General features: G+C 35.8%; 1 protein-coding gene across 12 annotated transcripts in view; it reads right to left on the bottom strand.

Moving 5' to 3' along the window:
- The window catches only part of DZIP3 (DAZ interacting zinc finger protein 3), a 125,736-nt gene that overhangs the window by 33,968 nt on the left and 70,704 nt on the right, over positions 1-21,064 (bottom strand). For 11 of the 12 annotated variants that reach the window (XM_025283622.3, XM_044941583.2, XM_044941588.2 and 8 more), the window contains 5 exons: positions 19,827-20,444; positions 17,939-17,971; positions 16,757-16,926; positions 15,862-15,906; positions 2,893-2,918 (listed from right to left, as the gene is read on the bottom strand). In XM_025283622.3, the coding sequence (XP_025139407.2) occupies positions 2,893-2,918; positions 15,862-15,906; positions 16,757-16,926; positions 17,939-17,971; positions 19,827-20,444 (892 nt within the window). The remainder of the gene's footprint in view (positions 1-2,892; positions 2,919-15,861; positions 15,907-16,756; positions 16,927-17,938; positions 17,972-19,826; positions 20,445-21,064) is intronic. The other variant, XM_044941595.2, reaches the window with a different exon arrangement.

Below are 21,064 nucleotides of genomic sequence, written 5' to 3'. Positions count from 1 at the left end.
ACATGAGTGCCTAAGGAGCTATGAACAGAGGTTTGTAACACTGTACAGGAAGCCATGATCAAACCACCCCAAGAAAAAGATGTGCAAGAAGACAAAGTGTTGTCTGAGGAGGCTTTCCAAACAGCTGAGGAAAGAGGAGAAGTAAAAGGCAAGGGAGAAAGGGAAAGATAGACTCAACTAAATGCAGAGTTCCAGAGAATAGCAAAGAGAGGTAAGAAAGCCTTCTTAAATGAACAATGCAAAGAAATGGAGGAAAACAATATAATGGGAAAGCCTAGATATATCTTCAAGAAAATTGGAGATATTAAGGGAACATTTCACATAAGGATGGGCATGATAAAGGATAGAAATGATAAAGATCTAACAGAAGATCTAACAGAAGCAGAAGAGATTAAGAGATGGTGGCAAGAGTACACAGAAAAACTATACAAAAAAGATCTTAATGACCCAGATAACCATGATGGTATGATCGCTCACCTAGAGCCAGACATCTAGGAGTGTGAAATCAAGTGCGCTTTAGGAAGCATTACTAGGAACAAAGCTAGTGGAGGTGACATAATTTCAGCTGAGCTATTTAAAATCCTAAAAGATGATGCTGTTAAAATGCTACACTCGATATGTTAGCAAATTTGGAAAACTTAGTAGTAGCCAGAGAACTGGAAAACATTAAGTCTTCATTCCAATCCCAAAGAAAGGTAATGCCAAAGAATATTCAAACTACTGTACAATTGTGCTCATTTCCCATACTAGCAAGGTTATGCTCAAAATCCTTTAAGTTAGGCTTCAGCAGTATGTGAACCGGAACTCCCAGATGCACAAGCTGGATTTCAAAGAGGCACAGGGACCAGATTATTGGATCATGGAGAAAGCAAGGGAGTTGAAGAAAAACATTTACTTCTGCTTCATTAACTATGCTAACGTCTTTGACTGTATGGATCACAACAACTATGGAAAATTCTTAAAGAGATGGGAATATCAGACCATCTTTCCTGTCTCCTGAGAAACCTGTATGCCAAGAATTCACAGTTAGAACTGGACATGGAACAACTGATTCAAAACTGGGAAAGGAGTATGTCAAGGCTGTATATTGTCACCCTGCTTATTTAACTTATGTGCAGAGTATATTATGTGAAATGCCAGGCTGGATGAATGAATCAAAATTCACTCATTCATTCATTCATTCATTCATACCTGGAATCAAAATTGCCAGGAGAAGTACCAACGACCTCAGATATGCAGATGATACCACTCTAATGGCAAAAAGTGAGAGGAACTAAAGAGCCTCTTGATGAGGGTGAAAGAGAAGAGTGAAAAAGTTGGCTTAAAACTCAACATTCAAAAAACTAAGATCATTGCATCCAGTTACATCACTTAATGGCAAATAGAAGGGGGGAAAGTGAAAGCAGTGACAGACTTTATTTTCTTGGGCTCCAAAATCACTGCAGATGGTCCAGTGACTGCAGGCATTAAATTAAAAGATGTTCACTCCTTGGAAGGAAAGCTATGACAAACCTAGACAGCATATTAGGAAGCAGAGACATGAATTGGCCAACAAAGGTCTGTATAGTTAAAGCTGTGGTTTTTCCAGTAGTCATATAAAGATGTGAGACTTGGACCATGAAGAAGGCTGAGTGCTGAGAATTGATGTTTTCAAACTGCGGTGCTGGGGAAGACTCTTGATGGTCCCTTGGACTTCAAGAACATCAAATCAGTCAGTCCTAAAGAAAATCAACCCTGAATGTTCTTTGGAAGGACTGATGCTGAAGTGGAAGCTCCAATACTTCGGCCACCTGATGTGAAAAGCCAACTCATTGGCAAAGGCCCAGATGCTGGGAAAGAATAAAGGCAAAAGGAGAAAAGAGCAGCAGAGGATGAGATGGTTAGATACCCTCACCGACTCAATGGACATGAATTTGAGCAAACTCTGGGAGATAGTGAAGGTCAGGGAAGCTTGGTGTGCTGCAGTCCACAGGGTCACAAAGAGTCAGACAAGACTTAATGATCGAACAACAACAACAGACATAACCTTGAAAAGACACAGACACACACTATCAGTTTAGTGGCTCAACTTGTTGACAGAGAAAGTGAAAACCCACCTTGGATGATGAACTATTAATGTACCAAGTGGATCATGTCCATTATCAATGAGAAAATATCAACTACAAGATGCTTTAAAGCTAACAAAGTATGTTCTTGTTACCATTTTAAAGATAAGTATGTCCTTACAGAGAGTTCTCTATAGCTACTTAACAAAACTTTTAACTGATCTCTTCATGGGATGTCTCCCCTACTTCCTTCCTCTACTACACTGTCATTAATCATGTTGCTGGAGAATATAGCTCACAATTATCTTCAGACATTAAAAGGTGTTCAGTAAAGGTTCAAACTTCACTGTTAACAACTGGGATTATAAAAAAAACAAGACAGATTAATTAAACAAACAAACCACATGAAACTCTTTTTGTAAAAGGGGTTACTGGGACAAAAGATAATCTGTCTTTAAGGTTAAGTTTTATTTAATCTACATTGGCTAACTATAATCTAGACTGTATTTTAAAAGATTTTGTGCTGGAAACAAATTTAGTCCTTGAATAAAGCAGTAGGCATTGGATGACTCTTGAGTAGCCACACAGAAAAATGGTAAGAGATTCTATTCTCCCAAAACAAGTGATCATTTAACTTTCTGTCACTTTCAATAAAAAACAAGTGATAATTTAACTTTCTGTCACTTTCAATAAAAAACCTGACAACTTATTAAGATAGAAAACTGTCTTTTCTTCTCTTAAGAATATTACCATATTCTGAGAATATGTACCAAAGCAAGGTTGTGTCATACTGGTAAAGCACACTTGAAAGTACTAAGAAAAATTTTAAAATGAAATAAATACTTACACTTGCTCTTCTCTTGATTCCTTATTCTGAAAAATAACATCAAGAATTAGTATTATATATTAACTATGTTGGTACAGTACAGTGATCTAACTGAATTTAGACATTTCTCAAGTTTTTGGGGATCCTTGGTGGCTCAAAAGTAAAGAATATGCCTGCAATGCAGGAGACGTGGGTTTGATTCATGGGTTGGGAAGATCCCCTGAAGAATGGCATGGCACTCCCACTCTAGCATTCTTGCCTGGGAAATCTCATGGATAGAGGAGCCCAGCAGGCTACATGGGCTCACAAGGGCTGGACACAACTTAGTGACTACACCACCACCACCACCAAGCTTTCTGACCACAACCAAAATAAATATATTTTACATTATGACTTAAATGCACTTACATAGCTATTTTTTTACACAAGCATAACACTGAAATATAAGTTCCATGAAACAAACCTTACTCATATTATGTGTGTTATGGCCTACATGCTTGTGTGTCTCCAAAATTCTTACATTGAAACCCTAACCCTCAGTAGGATGGTAACTGGAGGTATGGCCATTGGGAGGTAATTAGGTTTAGATGATGTGGAGCCTTGATGACAGGATCAGTGCCATTATAAGAAGAGATCAGAGAGCTAGCTTGCTTGCTTGTGCATGCTCGCTCACTCTCTTTCTTCAACATGTGATAATATAGCAAAAAGGTAGCTGTAAGAAGAGGGCCTTCTTCTGCATATTAAGAAGAGGGCCTTCACCAGACACTGAATTGGCTAGCACCTTGATCTTGAATTTCTCAGCCTCCAGAACTGTGAAAAACAAAAATCTTGTTTAAGCCATCCAATCTATGGTAGTTTGCTATAGCAGCCTAAACTAAGATAATGCGTGAGGAACTCTAGAATTTTTTTATTCATACTAATTCTTTTCCTTTTCTAAAATTATAGCTGTGGCCTACCAAATCAATTTTGTTATCTAACCACTGAGTCATGAAACACACACACACAAATTCAGATAATGGAAATGAGTGTTGAGGTTGAGTTTGTACCTATTGCTATGTCTTAGGACAGGGTATATGTAATTCTCATTTATGAAATCTGACACTAATTACAAGCATTCTTGAAAAATCTACATGTAAAGAGAAAGCAGACTGATATACTAAGAATCTTACAGGGAAAAAAAATGCTAGGGAGATCACAATTGGGAGGAAAAGTTAAATAGCCCTAAATTTTATTTTCATTAAAACCAAACTATAAAGGCAACCTCTTAAATAAAGGTACTATCAATGACACAACATATTAATTACTCATATATCACCCTTTTAATAAGAGTATCAATTACTGTCATGTAAATTACAGTATTAATTCATCCCAAAACAATGAATTTCACCTTTTTCTCAAGCGCACATGGAACCTTCTGCAGGATAGATCACATCCTGGGCCATAAAGCTAGCCTTGGTAAATTCAAAAAAATAGAAATCATTCCAAGCATCTTTTCTGACCACAATGCAGTAAGATTAGATCTCAATTACAGGAGAAAAACTATTAAAAAATCCAACATATGGAGGCTGAACAACACACTGCTGAATAACCAACAAATCACAGAAGAAATCAAAAAAGAAATCAAAATTTGCATAGAAACGAATGAAAATGAAAACACAACAACCCAAAACCTGTGGGACACGGTAAAAGCAGTCCTAAGGGGAAAGTTCATAGCAATACAGGCACACCTCAAGAAACAAGAAAAAAGTCAAATAAATAACCTAACTCTACACCTAAAGCAACTAGAAAAGGAAGAAATGAAGAACCCCAGGGTTAGTAGAAGGAAAGAAATCTTAAAACTTAGAGCAGAAATAAATGCAAAAGAAACAAAAGAGATCATAGCAAAAATCAACAAAACCAAAAGCTAGTTTTTTGAAAGGATAAATAAAATTGACAAACCATTAGCCAGACTCATCAAGAAACAAAGGGAGAAAAATCAAATCAATAAAATTAGAAATGAAAATGGAGAGATCACAACAGACAACACAGAAATACAAAGGATCATAAGAGAGTACTATCAACAATTATATACCAATAAAATGGACAACATGGAAGAAATGGACAAATTCTTAGAAAAGTACAACTTTCCAAAACTCGATCAGGAAGAAATAGAAAATCTTAACAGACCCATCACAAGCACGGAAATTGAAACTGTAATCAAAAATCTTCCAGCAAACAAAAGCCCAGGTTCAGACGGCTTCACAGCTGAATTCTACCAAAAATTTAGAGAAGAGCTAACACCTATCCTGCTCAAACTCTTCCAGAAAATTGCAGAGGATGGTAAACTTCCAAACTCATTCTATGAGGCCACCATCACCCTAATACCAAAACCTGACAAAGATCCCACAAAAAAAGAAAACTACAGGCCAATATCACTGATGAACATAGATGCAAAAATCCTTAACAAAATTCTAGCAATCAGAATCCAACAACACATTAAAAAGATCCTACACCATGACCAAGTGGGCTTTATCCCAGGGATGCAAGGATTCTTCAATATTCTCAAATCAATCAATGTAATACACCACATTAACAAATTGAAAAATAAAAACCATATGATTATCTCAATAGATGCAGAGAAAGCCTTTGACAAAATTCAACATCCATTTATGATAAAAACTCTCCAGAAAGCAGGAATAGAAGGAACATACCTCAACATAATAAAAGCTATATATGACAAACCCACAGCAAACATTATCCTCAATGGTGAAAAATTGAAAGCATTTCCTCTAAAGTCAGGAACAAGACAAGGGTGCCCACTTTCGCCATTACTATTCAACACAGTTTTGGAAGTTTTGGCCACAGCAATCAGAGCAGAAAAAGAAAGAAAAGGAATCCAAATTGGAAAAGAAGAAGTAAAGCTCTCACTGTTTGCAGATGACATGATCCTCTACATAGAAAACCCTAAAGACTCCACCAGAAAATTACTAGAACTAATCAATGATTATAGTAAAGTTGCAGGATATAAAATCAACACACAGAAATCCCTTGCATTCCTATACACTAATAATGAGAAAACAGAAAGAGAAATTAAGGAAACAATTCCATTCACCATTGCAACGGAAAGAATAAAATACTTAGGAATATATCTACCTAAAGAAACTAAAGACCTATATATAGAAAACTATAAAACACTGGTGAAAGAAATCAAAGAGGACACTAACAGATGGAGAAATATACTGTGTTCATGGATTGGAAGAATCAATATAGTGAAAATGAGTATACTACCCAAAGCAATCTATAGATTCAATGCAATCCCTATCAAGCTACCAACAGCATTCTTCACAGAGCTAGAACAAATAATTTCACAATTTGTATGGAAATACAAAAAACCTTGAATAGCCAAAGCGATCTTGAGAAAGAAGAATGGAACTGGAGGAATCAACCTACCTGACTTCAGGCTCTACTACAAAGCCACAGTTATCAAGACAGTATGGTACTGGCACAAAGACAGAAATATAGATCAATGGAACAAAATAGAAAGCCCAGAGATAAATCCACGCACATATGGACACCTTATCTTTGACAAAGGAGGCAAGAATATACAATGGATTAAAGACAATCTCTTTAACAAGTGGTGCTGGGAAATCTGGTCAACCACTTGTAGAAGAATGAAACTAGAACACTTTCTAACACCATACACAAAAATAAACTCAAAATGGATTAAAGATCTCAACGTAAGACCAGAAACTATAAAACTCCTAGAGGAGAACATAGGCAAAACACTCTCTGACATATATCACAGCAGGATCCTCTATGACCCACCTCCCAGAATATTGGAAATAAAAGCAAAAATAAACAAATGGGACCTAATTAACCTTAAAAGTTTCTGCACATCAAAGGAAACTATTAGCAAGGTGAAAATACAGCCTTCAGAATGGAAGAAGATAATAGCAAATGAAGCAACTGACAAACAACTAATCTCAAAAATATACAAGCAACTCCTACAGCTCAACTCCAGAAAAATAAATGACCCAATCAAAAAATGGGCCAAAGAACTAAATAGACATTTCTCCAAAGAAGACATACAGATGGCTAACAAACACATGAAAAGATGCTCAACATCACTCATTATCAGAGAAATGCAAATCAAAACCACTATGAGGTACCATTTCACACCAGTCAGAATGGCTGCGATCCAAAAGTCTACAAGTAATAAATGCTGGAGAGGGTGTGGAGAAAAGGGAACCCTCTTGCACTCTTGGTGGGAATGCAAACTAGTACAGCCACTATGGAGAACAGTGTGGAGATTCCTTAAAAAACTGGAAATAGAACTGCCTTATGATCCAGCAATCCCACTGCTGGGCATACACACTGAGGAAACCAGAAGGGAAAGAGACACGAGTACCCCAATGTTCATCGCAGCACTGTTTATAATAGCCAGGACATGGAAGCAACCTAGATGTCCATCAGCAGATGAATGGATAAGAAAGCTGTGGTACCTATACACAATGGAGTATTACTCAGCCATTAAAAAGAATACATTTGAATCAGTTCTAATGAGGTGGATGAAACTGGAGCCTATTATACAGAGTGAAGTAAGCCAGAAAGAAAAACACCAATACAGTATACTAACGCATATATATGGAATTTAGAAAAATGGTAACAATAACCCTGTGTATGAGACAGCAAAAGAGACACTGATGTATAGAACAGTCTTATGGACTCTGTGAGAGAGGGAGAGGGTGGGAAGATTTGGGAGAATGGCATTGAAACATGTAAAATATCATGTATGAAACGAGTTGCCAGTCCAGGTTCGATGCACGATACTGGATGCTTGGGACTGGTGCACTGGGACGACCCAGAGGGATGGAATGGGGAGGGAGGAGGGAGGAGGGTTCAGGATGGGGAACACATGTATACCTGTGGCGGATTCATTTTGCTATTTGGCAAAACTAATACAATTATGTAAAGTTTAAAAATAAAATAAAATTAAAAAAAAAGAAAAAAAAAATTTCTACTATCATCTCTTGTTTACAAAAAAATTCTGGTCTCTTTCCCCACAGATTCTATGATAAACTTACTAATTTGTTTTGCTTTATTGTCTGCATACTAAGAGGATTTTTGCATTTCATTGTCTGATCAATGTCCAGTGCCAATTTGATTCTACAATTTAGAATTATCAACTCCTGCCTTGAGTGTACCTGAATAACTAAATTGAAAACAACTTTGGTTGTTCATAACGAATACATCTTGGAAGGAAAGTTATGATCAACCTAGATATCATATTGAAAAGCAGAGATATTACTTTGCCAACAAAGGTCTGTCTAGTCAAGGGTATGGTTTTTCCAGTGGTCATGTATGGATGTGAGAGTTGGACTGTGAAGAAGGCTGAGTGCCGAAGAATTGATGCTTTTGAACTGTGGTGTTGGAGAAGACTCTTGAGAGTCCCTTGGACTGCAAGGAGATCCAACCAGTCCATCCTAAAGGAGATCAGTCCTGGGTTTTCTTTGGAAGGACTGATGCTAAAGCTGAAACTCCAATACTTTGGCCACCTGATGCGAAGAGTTGACTCATTGGAAAAGACTCTGATGCTGGGAGGCATTGAGGGCAGGAGGAGAAGGGGATGACAGAGGATGAGATGGCTGGATGGCATCACTGACTCGATGGACATGAGTTTGAGTGAACTCCAGGAGTTGGTGATGGACAGGGAGGCCTGGTGTACTGTGATTCATGGGGTTGCAAACAGTCAGACGCGACTGAGCGACGGAACTGAACTGAACTGAATGAATACATCTAGTATAATAAGTTCCCCAGCTACCCAAAAGTACATCATTCTTATGACATTTTCCAAAGCTGAAATGGCATGTGTTAGTTGCTTAGTCATGTCCAACTCTTTGCAACCCCATAGACCGCAGCCCACCAGGCCCCTCTGTCCATGGGATTCTCCAGGCAAGAACACAGGAGTGGGTTGCCATTTCCTTCTCCAAAAGGAACTATACAAACTGAAGAAATAATTACAGGCATACTTTAGATGTAATGAAGGTTTGGTTCCAGACAACCTCAATAAGGTGAATATTGCAATAAAGCAAAGTCACATAAAATTTTGGATTTCCTGGTACATACAAAAATTATGTTTATACTATATTGCACGCAAGTAAGTGTGTGATAATAACATTATGTCTTAAAAAAAGAATGTGTATAATTTAATTGTAAAATACTTTATTGTTAAAAATACTAACCATCATCTAAATTTTCAGCAAACTGCAATCTTCTCTTTGGTATATGGTCTTGCCTTGATGTTGACGGCTGCTGACTAATCAGGGTGACGGTTGCTAAAAAGTGGCAATGGCTGTACTAATTTCTTAAAATAAGACAACAACAAAGTTTATCACGTTGATCAACTCTTTCTTTCTCAAATGGTTTCTCTGTAGCATGCAATGCTGTTTTGATAGCATTTCACCCACAGTAGATCTTCTTTTAAAATTGGAGTCAGTCCTCTCAAACCCTGCAGTTAAGTTCATGTCATCTTCTAATCCTTTGTTATCATTTCAACAGTATTTATGGAACTATCACCAGGAGTAGATTTCATCTCAGGAAACTACTTTGCTCATCTGAAAGAAGCAACTCTTCACCCATTAAAGTTTTATCATGAGATTGTAGCAATTCAGTCACATCTTCAAGCTCCACTTCTATTTCTAGTTCTCTTGCTATTTTCACCACATCTGCAATTACTTCCTCTACTGAAGTCTTAAATCCATCAGTGTCATATGAGGGCTGGAATCAGCTTCTTCCAAACTCCTGTTAATGTTGATATTTTTACCTCTTTCCATGAATTATTAATATTTTTAATGGCATCTAGAAAGGTGAATCCTTCTAGAGGTTTTCAATTGACTTTTCCCAAATTCATCAAAGGAATCACTATGGCAACTGAAGCCTCTCAAAATGTATTTCTTAAATAATAAGACTTGAAAGTTGAAATGACTCCTTCATCCACAGGCTGCAGAATGGATGTTGTGTTAGCAGGCATGAAAACAATATTAATATCATTGTAGATTTCCATCAGAGCTCCTGGGTGACCAGATATACTGTCAATGAGCAGTAATATTTTGAAAGAAATCTTTCCTTCTAAGCAGTAAGTTTCTAGAGTAGGCTTAAAATATTTAGTAAACCATGTTGTAAAGAGATGTGTTGCCGTCCAGGATATGTTGTTCCATTTCTAGAGGACAGAGTTGATTTAGCATAATTCTTTTTGCTAGGATTTTCAAAATGGCAAATGAGCACTGGGTTCTACTTAAAATTACTAGCTACATCAGCCCCCAACAAGAGAGTCAGCCTGTGTCTTGGAGTTTTGAAGACAGGCATTACTTTTCTTCTCTAGCTAGATGAAAGCCCTAGATGGCATCTTCTTCCAATAGAAGGCTATATTGACTACACTGAAAATCTGTTGTTTAGTATAGTCACCTACATTAGTTATATTAGTGAGGTCTTCTAGATAACTTTCTGCAGCTTCCACATCAGCACTTGCTGCTTCACCTTATAATCTGAAATGATAGAGATGGCTTCTTTCCTTGAACCAACCTCAGTTGGCTCCAAACTTTTCTTCTGCAGTTTCCTCACCTCTCTCAACTTTTACAGAACTGAAGTGCCTTCCTCTAGATTAGGCTTCAGTTTAAGGGACTGTTGTGGCTGATTTAATAGTCTATCCAGAACACTAAAGTTTTCTCTATATCAGCAATAAGGCTGTTTCACTTTCTTATCATTCCTGTGTTCACTGGAGTAGCACTTCTAATTTCTTTCAAGTATTTTTCCTTTGCATTCACAACTTGGCTAAGTGTTTGGCATAAGAGGCCTAGCTTTCGGCCTATCACAGTTTTCAATATAACTTCCTCACTAAGCTTAATAATTTCTAGCTTTTGATTTGCAATGAGAGACCTGCAACTCTTCCTTTCATTAAAACACTTAGCGGCTATTGCAAGGTTATTAATTGCTCTATTTCAACAACTGTTGCATCTCAGGGAACAGGAAAACCCAAGGAGAGGGACAGAGATGAGGGAATAGCTGGTTGGTGAGTGAAAGTCGCTCAGTGATGTCCGACTCTTTGTGACCCCATGCACTGTACAGTCCATGCAATTCTCCTGGCCAGAATACTGGAGTGGGTAGCTCTTCGCTTCTCTAGGGGATCTTCCCAACCCAGGGAATGATCCCAGGTTTCCCACATTGCAGGTGGATCCTTTACCAACTGAGCCACCAGGGGAGCCCTGGTTGGTAGAGAAGTCAGAATACACACATTTATCTTTTAAGGTCACCATCTAATATGGGCATGATTTGTACCAGCCCAAAACAACTGAAATATTAACATCAAAGCTCACTGATCGCCTCAAGTGGGATTTATCCCAGGGATGCAAAGATGGTTCAATATTTACAAATTACTCAATGTAATATACCACAATGACTGAAGAACAAAAATCATATGGTCATCTCAATAGATGCAGAGAAAGCTTTTGACAAAATTCAATATCTGTTTATGATAAAATTTCTCCACAAAGTGGGTACCATTTCTGTCCTTTATTGAGCCCATCTTTGCATGAAATGTTCCCTTGGTATTGCTAATTTTCTTGAAGAGATCTCTAGTCTTTCCCATTCTTTGGCCACCTGATGTGAAGAGCTAACTCATTTGAAAAGACCCTGATCCTAGGAAAGATTGAGGGCAGGAGGAGAAGGGGATGACAGAGGATGAGATGATTGGATGGCATCACCAACTCTATGGACATGGGTTTGGGTCGAGTCCGGGAGTTGGTGATGGACAGGGAGGCCTGGCGTGCTGTGGTTCATGGGGTCGCAAAGAGTCGGACATGACTGACCAACTGAACTAAATAAAGCACAGCAAAGAAAAGCAAAAGTAAACAAATGGGACCTAATTAAAAACTTTTGCAGAGCAAAGGAAACCACTGACCAAAATGAGAAGACAACTTACTGAATGGGAGAAAATATTTGCAATCAATATGACTAAAAAGGGGCTAATATCCAAAACAAACAGTTCATACAATTCAATATATATATTAAAAAAACACCCAAACAACCTGACTAAGTAATGGGCAGAAGACCTGAATAGACATTTTTCTAAAGAAGATATACAGGTGGCCAAAAGGCACATGAAAAGATGCTCAACACTGCTAATCATCAAATAAATGCAAATCAAAACCATAATGAGATCACCCCACATGTAGCAAAATGGCTATGATCAAGAAGACCACAAATATATGTCAGCAAGGATGTGGAGAAAAAGAACACTGTACACCATTGGTGGGGATGGAAGCTGGTGTAGTGACTATGGAAAACAGTACAGAGGTTCCTCAGGAAACCAACAGTACAATGACCACATGATACAGCAACTCCACTCCTGAGCATACAGGAAAAGAAAAGGAAAATGCTAATTTGAAACTATACATGCACCCCAATGTTCACAGAAGCATTATTTATGATAGCCAAGATATGGAAGCAACCTAAATGTCCATCAAGAGATGAATGGATAAAGAAACTATGGTTTATATACACAATGGAATACTACTCAGCCAGAAAAAAGAATTAAATTTTACATTTGTGACAACATGGATGTATCTAGAGAGCATTAGGATTAGTGAAAAAAGCCAGAGAAAGACAAATACTATATGTTATCACTTACATATGGAATCTAAAAAGTAAAACAAATGAATAAATATAACAAAACAGAAACAGATGCAAATATATAGTGGACAAACTAGTTGTTATCAATAGGGATAGGGAAGTGGGGAGGGACACCACAGGAAGAGAGGGCTAAGATATCAAACTACTGTGTATAAAATAAAGTACAAGGATATATTATATAGCACAGGGAATATAGCCAATATTTTATAATAACTTTGAATGGAGTATAACCAATAAAAATTTTGAATCACTATGTTGTGTACCCCAAAATAAATAATACTGTAAATCAACTATACCTAAAAAAAGATAACTGATCACAGATCACAATGACAAAATGATAATAATTTAGAAGTTTGAAATATTGTGAGAATTACCAAAATGCAACACAGAAACAAAGTGAGTAAATGGCATTGGGAAAATGGTGCCACTAGATTTGTTTGATGCAGAGCTGCCACAAACCTTCAATTTGTGAAAAATTCAGTATCTGCAAAGTACAATAAAGCAAAGTGCAATAAAACGAAGTAAGCCTGTAACTTTTTTTGTACAAGTAAAAATCCTCTTCAGATTTATTTTGGTTAGCATCAGATCAGATCAGATCAGTCGCTCAGTCGTGTCCGACTCCTTGCAACCCCATGAATCGCAGCACACCAGGCCTCCCTGTCCATCACCAACTCCAGGAGTTCACTCAAAACAGATATTAATGCAGGTCTTTCATAAAGACAAAGTGGTATAAAGTGAACTTCAGAAAGCAGGAGATACCTGTATTTCTAAAATTTATTTTAAGCTCTTTCCAGGATAACTTTATGCCAACTTTATGTATCAGCCTGTCTTACATGCATCTCAGCAACTTCCCTTTAGAGAGGACATCCACTTTGAAGAACTTATTTCCTGCCATATTTTTTTCCCTCAATGCTTCTATTCTTTTGCCATCTGCTTTACCTTCCTTTTCTACTTCAAACGTCAGTTCCTCTGAGTAGGGAATAAAATTGGGATGAAAGAAAGAAATAACTAACTCTCAAGAGTTATTTACAATTTACTACTATACATACTAGTTAGAAGTTATCTTATTATTCCCTCTATTTGCTACATAAATTCTTCTTTTTGTCATCTTCATCCAGAGAATCCCTGATAGGTGTTTTTAGGACCTCAAATATTGCTAGGTAGACATGCTGAAAATCAAATAATTAACAGAGGATATAATTTCATGCATAAGGATTCTGTAGTCACTCTGTATCACACAAACTTCTACATACTAGAATTTTTCATGTGGAGAACATGTGATTAGATAATTTGATGGACTCAGCTTTTTATATCTGGTTGCTTACATTACACTAGACAATTCTTTCCTACTATAACAGCAATTGAATATAACAGGACCACTGTATATGACATAGTCATATGAAAATTTTTCAGCATTTTTTAGGTTTATACTTCAAAATTTAGATAAAGGATATAAGATCTCTCTTCTAGTGTCCAAATTTTTTCTTGATAAACTTATTATTTTATTTTCAAAGTATCTCAATTTTTTAATAAAATAAATTGGAAATAAACTAAGAATGTTTTATAAAAATCCATAAATAGTTGCTGACTTTATAAGAAATTTTTAATATTACTAGTGTATAAATTTTGAAGTAATGATTACATTATTTCTGCTTGTGTTTTTTCCGTTTAATTTCAATTTGACACAGGAGTGGGCTTTCCATTTAGCTAAAATTGACAATCTGAGCATTATCATATTTTAATCCTTTGGAAGTAAGGAAGATATACACTGTAACTCTTGGAGTTTGGATCAGTGGTCTGATAGCTATAGATATATTTGATCAGTCTTACACTGTATTAGACCTGGAACTTACCAATGTTTTGGCAAAAATAAAAAACATCAGCTAAACCAATTTACAAGGCTGTGTTCTATTAGATAAGAACTGTCTAAAAGCAAGGAAAAAATATTTATACTCATGTGTTTTAAAAACATAATTTAATTTTTAAAATTTAATTTTAAGATAACTTTCAATAAATATGAAAATGATACTGATATTTTACTGATCAGATTAGAATAAAAATCTTTATCTTGTTCTTGACTTTAATAAGTATTTTGTAAATTTACCTTCATTGTATAAAATTTCATTTATGACTAAAGTTTGTGTATATACATAATGTAAATTCATATATAAGATGAATTTGCAGTTGGGCAAATACTTTCACTCTGTTTATAATATATGTTTCAAGCCAGAAATAATAAAAAAATCATCTTGAGTCCAAATCCACTGAAATATACAAGAGTGAACCAAACTGTAAAGTATGGACGCTGGGTAATTATGATATATGGATGCAGGCCCAACAGCTGTAACAAATGTAACACTATGCAAGGGGATGTTGGTTGTGAAGAGGCTACATGCATGTTTGGAGTAAGAAAGTATATGAGAGATCTCTGTAACTTTCTCTCAATTTTGCTCTGAACCAAAAAATTGCTCTAAAATTATTAATAGTCTTGATTAAAAAAATTAAGCCAATAAAAAGTACTCTTGACTTTCTCTTGTAATTTTTCAAGCTATTAAGAGACTTCTTGCTAAAACTGCTACAGACTGTAACTTGCTCATTTTACAACTCTCAAACAACAGGAAGAGGCACAAAAGAAGCTTCTTGGGTTTGTACCATTTTAGTACATTATTGCATTGTTGGCAGAGTCTTAGATACAAAGGAGAAAATCAAGATTTCTTAGGATTTGAAAAATGCTTCTGAACTTATCTGTAGAAATATGAAAAGAAGCTGCTTTTAAAACAGAGTAGGTATCTTTAAAATGAAAGTGATATGCAGAAATTAATGGAATTTCAAAGTGATTAATTCAATTTCTTTATTTATATATTTAAATGTATATATTATGATTTAGAGAAGTAAAGTAGGGTATATTATAAATTTAAATCATTTTCAGAATCTAACATATATAGACTTCTCTATAATCATATATTCAATAAGCTATGAACATTTATAAGTCATTTGTGCTACTTGTCTACTTGGACTAATTTTAAGTTCTAACTATTAACAGTAGAGCCAGGCTTCCCTGGTGACTCAGTGGTAAAGAATCTGCCTGCCAATGTAGGAGATGCAAGTTTGATCCCTGGGTTGGAAAGATCCCCTAGAGAAGGAAATGGCAACCCATTCCAGTATTATTGCCTGGGAAATCCCATAGACAGAGGAGCCTGGCGGGCTACAGTCCATGGGGTCAGCAAAAGAGTCAGGCACAACTTAGCAACTAAACAACAGTAAAACCATGTATTAAACCTAACTGTTCATAATTAGGCATTCCTCCATTATAATGCCACTTACCTTTTTATTCTTGGTCTTTTTCTTTTTCTTTGGTTTACTCTTAACCTGATAGGTAAGAAATACATCTATTTAATATGCAATTCAAACTGTACAATGGATTATTTTGCAAAATATATTTCCTCTAACCACTTGGAATTTTATCTTCTAAAATAGATCATAGTTTCCTCTAGATTCTATGGAACGTTAGTTTCATTTTAATTTCAATCTCAGTTTTCTGCTTGAGAAATCACTGATGTATAAAGGAACAATATATAACATTGATGAGTAGGCTACTGAAAAGAGCTCAGAGGTCTTCACTTGCACATGTGCATGTATGACTAACAAAGGTGTGTGTGTGTGTGTGTGTGTGTGTGCGCGCGCGCGTGCATGTAAGACTAACAAAGGAAGAAGGCACCTTAAAAAATCAACATATTCCGGTCCATAAGATGAAAAACTAAGCCTAAAAAGAATTTAGTGACCACATATTAACTGCTACCACTTATCTGTAAAGAAATACATCCTGGATGATTTTAATTCTACCTCTGTGTAAATAGTATTGAAATATCCCTGTTTTCTCTTCCTTTCTCTCTCCTTCTATTCCCTACTATGCTTTCTTCTACTTTCTGCTAACCTTCCATATTCACTCCACCATTTAGGATGAAGAAACATGTTTGGAAATCTAGCACAGTGCCTGGCACATAATAAGTGTTCAATAAATGCTGTCAAAAATACATGATTAAGGCAGGGAAGATTGTAGAAGAAAGTACTGGGAAAAGAACCATTCCAATTCAAGCTCTGTATAAACAGTATGATAATATAAAGTAAGACTATCTAGGATTCTTTAAGAACAGAACATGTAACAAACTAAAAGCCTTGATTAAGTTCTTCTAACTCAAATATTAATGAGAGCTTATACTTCCTGGAGATCTTTAATAGATTCTGTTGAAGATTCACTGAGTATCGATGCCCCATCTTTATTCATTTCTGCTAACTGTATTTCAGGGATTGATTTCACATTTATATTGTACTCCATAAGAGGTGGACTTAGTTCTTCTTCTTCATTTGGTAACTCTTCTACTTCAATACCTAAATATTAAAACCAAAACGTTCAAAATCTGTATGCACATAATTTTAGCTTTATCACTATTTTAAATATATTTACTCCCCCCATAACACCATCCCAGAAATAAAAATAGAAGACATCTTACTCTGTTCAAGTACTAAATGAAAATAAAATGTCTATTTATCAATGACCAAATAATAATAGGTACATATACTAGCCTGAAACCAATCAGTATGAACACAATGGTAAGATATTTTACTTTTATCTTAAGAAGACTATAGATATTAGACAATCTAGAACTTAAGTCAACCCTAAATATTAGCTTTTGAGTATTCTGACACTGACACTGTTAACACTGAAACTAGTATTATTTTAGGGCATAAATTTGAAACATAAAGAAAAGAAGGAAAAGTTCGATTTATTTTTTTCCCTTTTATCCTTCTTTTTCATAACCAAAGGTTGCTAAAGGGTATCAGCCCCCTATTACATAACTTCTTCTTTGACACCATGCTCCTTGATTGTGCTCCTTCCTTTGACTCATCACAACTGGTTCAAACAAAAGGCATGGTGTTCCTTTCTTAAGTATAATTTTAGTTGCAGAATTTGAATTACATTTAAAAAAACCAACAGTACATAAATGAAAATCAAATAATTAGCAACTCATTACCTGGCAAAAAGTATATAGCTTAACAATGGATAGTTAACCAAATAAAAGCTACATAAGCTAACGAGTAGCATATATGATCAGGCAGAGCAAGCAAGTAAGCATTTTTGTCTGTTGAAGTGTCCTTTGTGTCAAAAGTTAAAATACTCTGTTAGGGTAAACCTCAGGGCACATGTACTAAGAGGAAGGCAGAGTAAAAAGGTTCATACTAGATTCAGTTGCTCAGTAGTGATTTGATCATATAATTTTCCAAACTTATAGTAAACACAGTTTATTATACAGTTTATTTGACCAAGTAAAAATCTACAGGTGCCCCTTAGCTACACAGGGTTGAAAGGTCACTTAGGTATTTGGTTTTTAAACATACTTACGTTGACTGCCTGTTATTGACTGTAGAGCAATTCCTATGATACATAAAGAAAAATTTTAGATGTATAACTGAAAATGAAACCAACAAATACCAGACTGAGAATAAGGAAAACTAGAAAAGAAGGTTTTTTTATATTGCACCAATAAATATAACTAAAAATAACCAACTTCACTCATGAATCCAGTTTAAACAAAGTATAATTTTTAGATTAAAACATAAATTTTATGTTATAAAGCTTATCTAATCCATGATTAGAGAAAGAAAAGTTAAAAAATATAGTTCATAATAATGTCTAGAACACCAGTACTTTAAACCAAGAAGCAAATTCTTACAATTGACAGTCTAAGGTCATGAAATAATAATAGGTAATTATGAAGCAAATCTCCATTGTAAGTTTGAGCCTTTTTTTAAGCAAAATCCTGATAAGCAGCCCCTCTCCTTACCCATTAATATTTATTAAGCACCTATGATATATGAGGCTGTATTAGGCTCTAGAGTTTTAAAGGTGAAGAAAAAAGATAACCTTTATAGAGAGTTAGTGGGGACAATGGATATTAATTAGAGACACAAAAGAAAACTACAACTGTAGTAACTACTAGGGAAGAATGATAAGATTCTAGGAAAGCCTCTATCAAAGAGACTTGACCAGTAAGCTCTACAGACTTCCAGAGTGAGAACTGAAATGCCTTGAATTTATCACTCAAAGCTCTTTCCCAAATATTACCTTTATTTTCATGAGTTATTGTTATTTAAAATCTTAACAGAGTAAATGCAAAAAAGAAAGCCTCTAATTTATAAGTTAATTTACAAGTCAAGGGTTTTTGCCTGACTTTCTTGTATCATCAGATTCAGCATTCTCTTCTTTCATGTTCAAGAACAGCTCTTAAAGGTTAAGCAGGAAAACACAATGGTATCCCAGAGCCTTAGCTAAAGGACTGGGATGGGGTCTAGCAATTATCTCTGAAGAAAATCTGGACCAGGTCAACAATTACTAGACTTGGAAAGTTGTATGTTTAAATAGCATCAGTGTAATCATCAGTTGCTCACCAGGTAGTATGACTAATACCTTGGGACCAGGAAAATGCAGCCAGAATAGCACAGCGAGGGTTTCAGTGATGCTGACATACCTTCACCTTCACCTTCCATGACAGCTGAGAAGCTATCCTGGAATGTGGAAAGGTGGTCTACAGTCTTTCCCATAACGGACAGTGTCTGAGCATGGCCACTGTTGACTTTAGACACCTTGCATAAATGTTATCTGATTTTTAAGATTACCTATGACCAGTGGAGAGCTAAACTTCTAAACTAAAAGTCACAGTTCTGATAGAAAGGTGAAACATGCACTCATGGTATTTACAAGAGCATTCTTGAAACACGTAGTACCTGTATTTCACAGTTTTAGGCATCCTTAATTTTGTAGAAGTGATAAAACTCCTCTACTTAAAAATCTTCAACAATTCCTTTATGAAAACACAAACTCCTCAGCGTGGCAAGAGAAATCCTCTTCAATTTATTCTATGAACTCTCCCCTATGTTAAACTCAGTATTGCCAAACTTTTTGTTCCTTGACTTATATTTCTATGTTTCTATACCTTTGTTCTTGTTTCCTTCTGAAATGTCCTTCTCCATCTTCTTCACTTGGCTAACTTTTACATTTAAGAATTCCTAAGATATTATATTCTCCAGAAAGCCTTTTTGGATTCTCTTAGACTATAATTTCCCATGGTATTTTGAAAACATCTCTAGCATTGTAATTACTATTAATGTCTTGATGAGTCTATTCTCTCAAGAATGTGAACTCACTGAATCTCCTGGCCTTAGCAGTGTGTCTGACACATAGCAGACACTCACTGAAGGTTTACTAGCTTAGGTAAATAACTATTTTGTACCTTGTTGATAGCAGGATAACATCCTCTGGATGATTTCTGGTACTGGTATGCCTAGGTAGATGGACAGTTGATGGTAATCAAGGGAGATATTCTCAATGGGATTCTCCTTCACTTTGTCAATATCTTCTTTCTTCATCCCAAGGCGCAGAAGAATATCTGAAACTTTTTTCCAAGTTGAATTGAATTGTGACTCAGTGAGACCATTCATCAAAATCTCACTAAGGAGGATATCTCTGTATTTGCACAGCCTCAAGATGTCTGCAGACTTAGAGAGATCAGAAGGTGGTGGTTCCATATTCCAGCCTTTTTTGGGTGCAGGGAACACATTCAAATGTTTTATGAGAGCTAATAGGAGGTATAAGTCAAACTGTTTGGACTGTGGTAGCTCCTTGTTTGGGGGATAGAGCAGATGCCATGCTCCCCCCAAAGGGTGATTGGTCCAAAGATGGTTGTAGTAGGGTTCCAGTACATTCTTGTGTATAAGAAGCTCTTTTCTCAAAAGAGGGGGTGGCAGAGCCTCATCAAATATTTGCCGAACAATGTCAGTACCAGAAACAATAATTATATGAAGCAGATGATAGAAATAATTATAATCAAGTTTGAAGATAGGCATTTCATCTGAAAATGAATTTTGAGAAATCAAAAGATTCCACATTAATGTTCTTTTTCTATGTGGTTTCAGATATTACATCCTAAGTTCATGTAGGACAGGCACTATTCCAAAAGAATAAAGTATATAGTACAGAGCTTTGCCACAGCCAGTGCTCAATAAGCATGCTACTATCTGTCTAGCTGTCAAAAAGTCAAAACAAAAACAGTATGTTCCAAGCAAAAGAAATCACAAAAACTCATCACCACAGAAGCCTTTCAACCATTCAGTGTTTTGTTCAAATAAATGATCTGTGGCCACCAAATGGCATAAAAGTATTAGGCCTTTGAATATTTTGAAGACTGTCAAGAATGGTAATTGCTGGTGTTTAATTATACTTTATTTAGGCAATTACATTTTACCTTAATCAGCATTGTCCAATAAAAATTTCTGTGGTGAAAATATTTTAAATTTCTGCTGTCCACTATCCACTGAGAGTGGAAATGCTGCTTGTCTGACATAGGAATTGAATTTGAAACTTTATCTAATTTTAACAAGTTGAAATTTAAATAGCCACATATGGCTAGTGGCTACCTTATTAGAAAATGCAGAACTATATTAAGAAATGTAAAATGATTTAATGCCTTGA

The sequence above is a fragment of the Bubalus bubalis genome, chromosome 1 (genome assembly GCF_019923935.1).
Source record: "Bubalus bubalis isolate 160015118507 breed Murrah chromosome 1, NDDB_SH_1, whole genome shotgun sequence".
Taxonomy (NCBI): Eukaryota; Metazoa; Chordata; class Mammalia; order Artiodactyla; family Bovidae; genus Bubalus; species Bubalus bubalis.
This window is presented reverse-complemented; position numbering and strand designations above follow the sequence as displayed.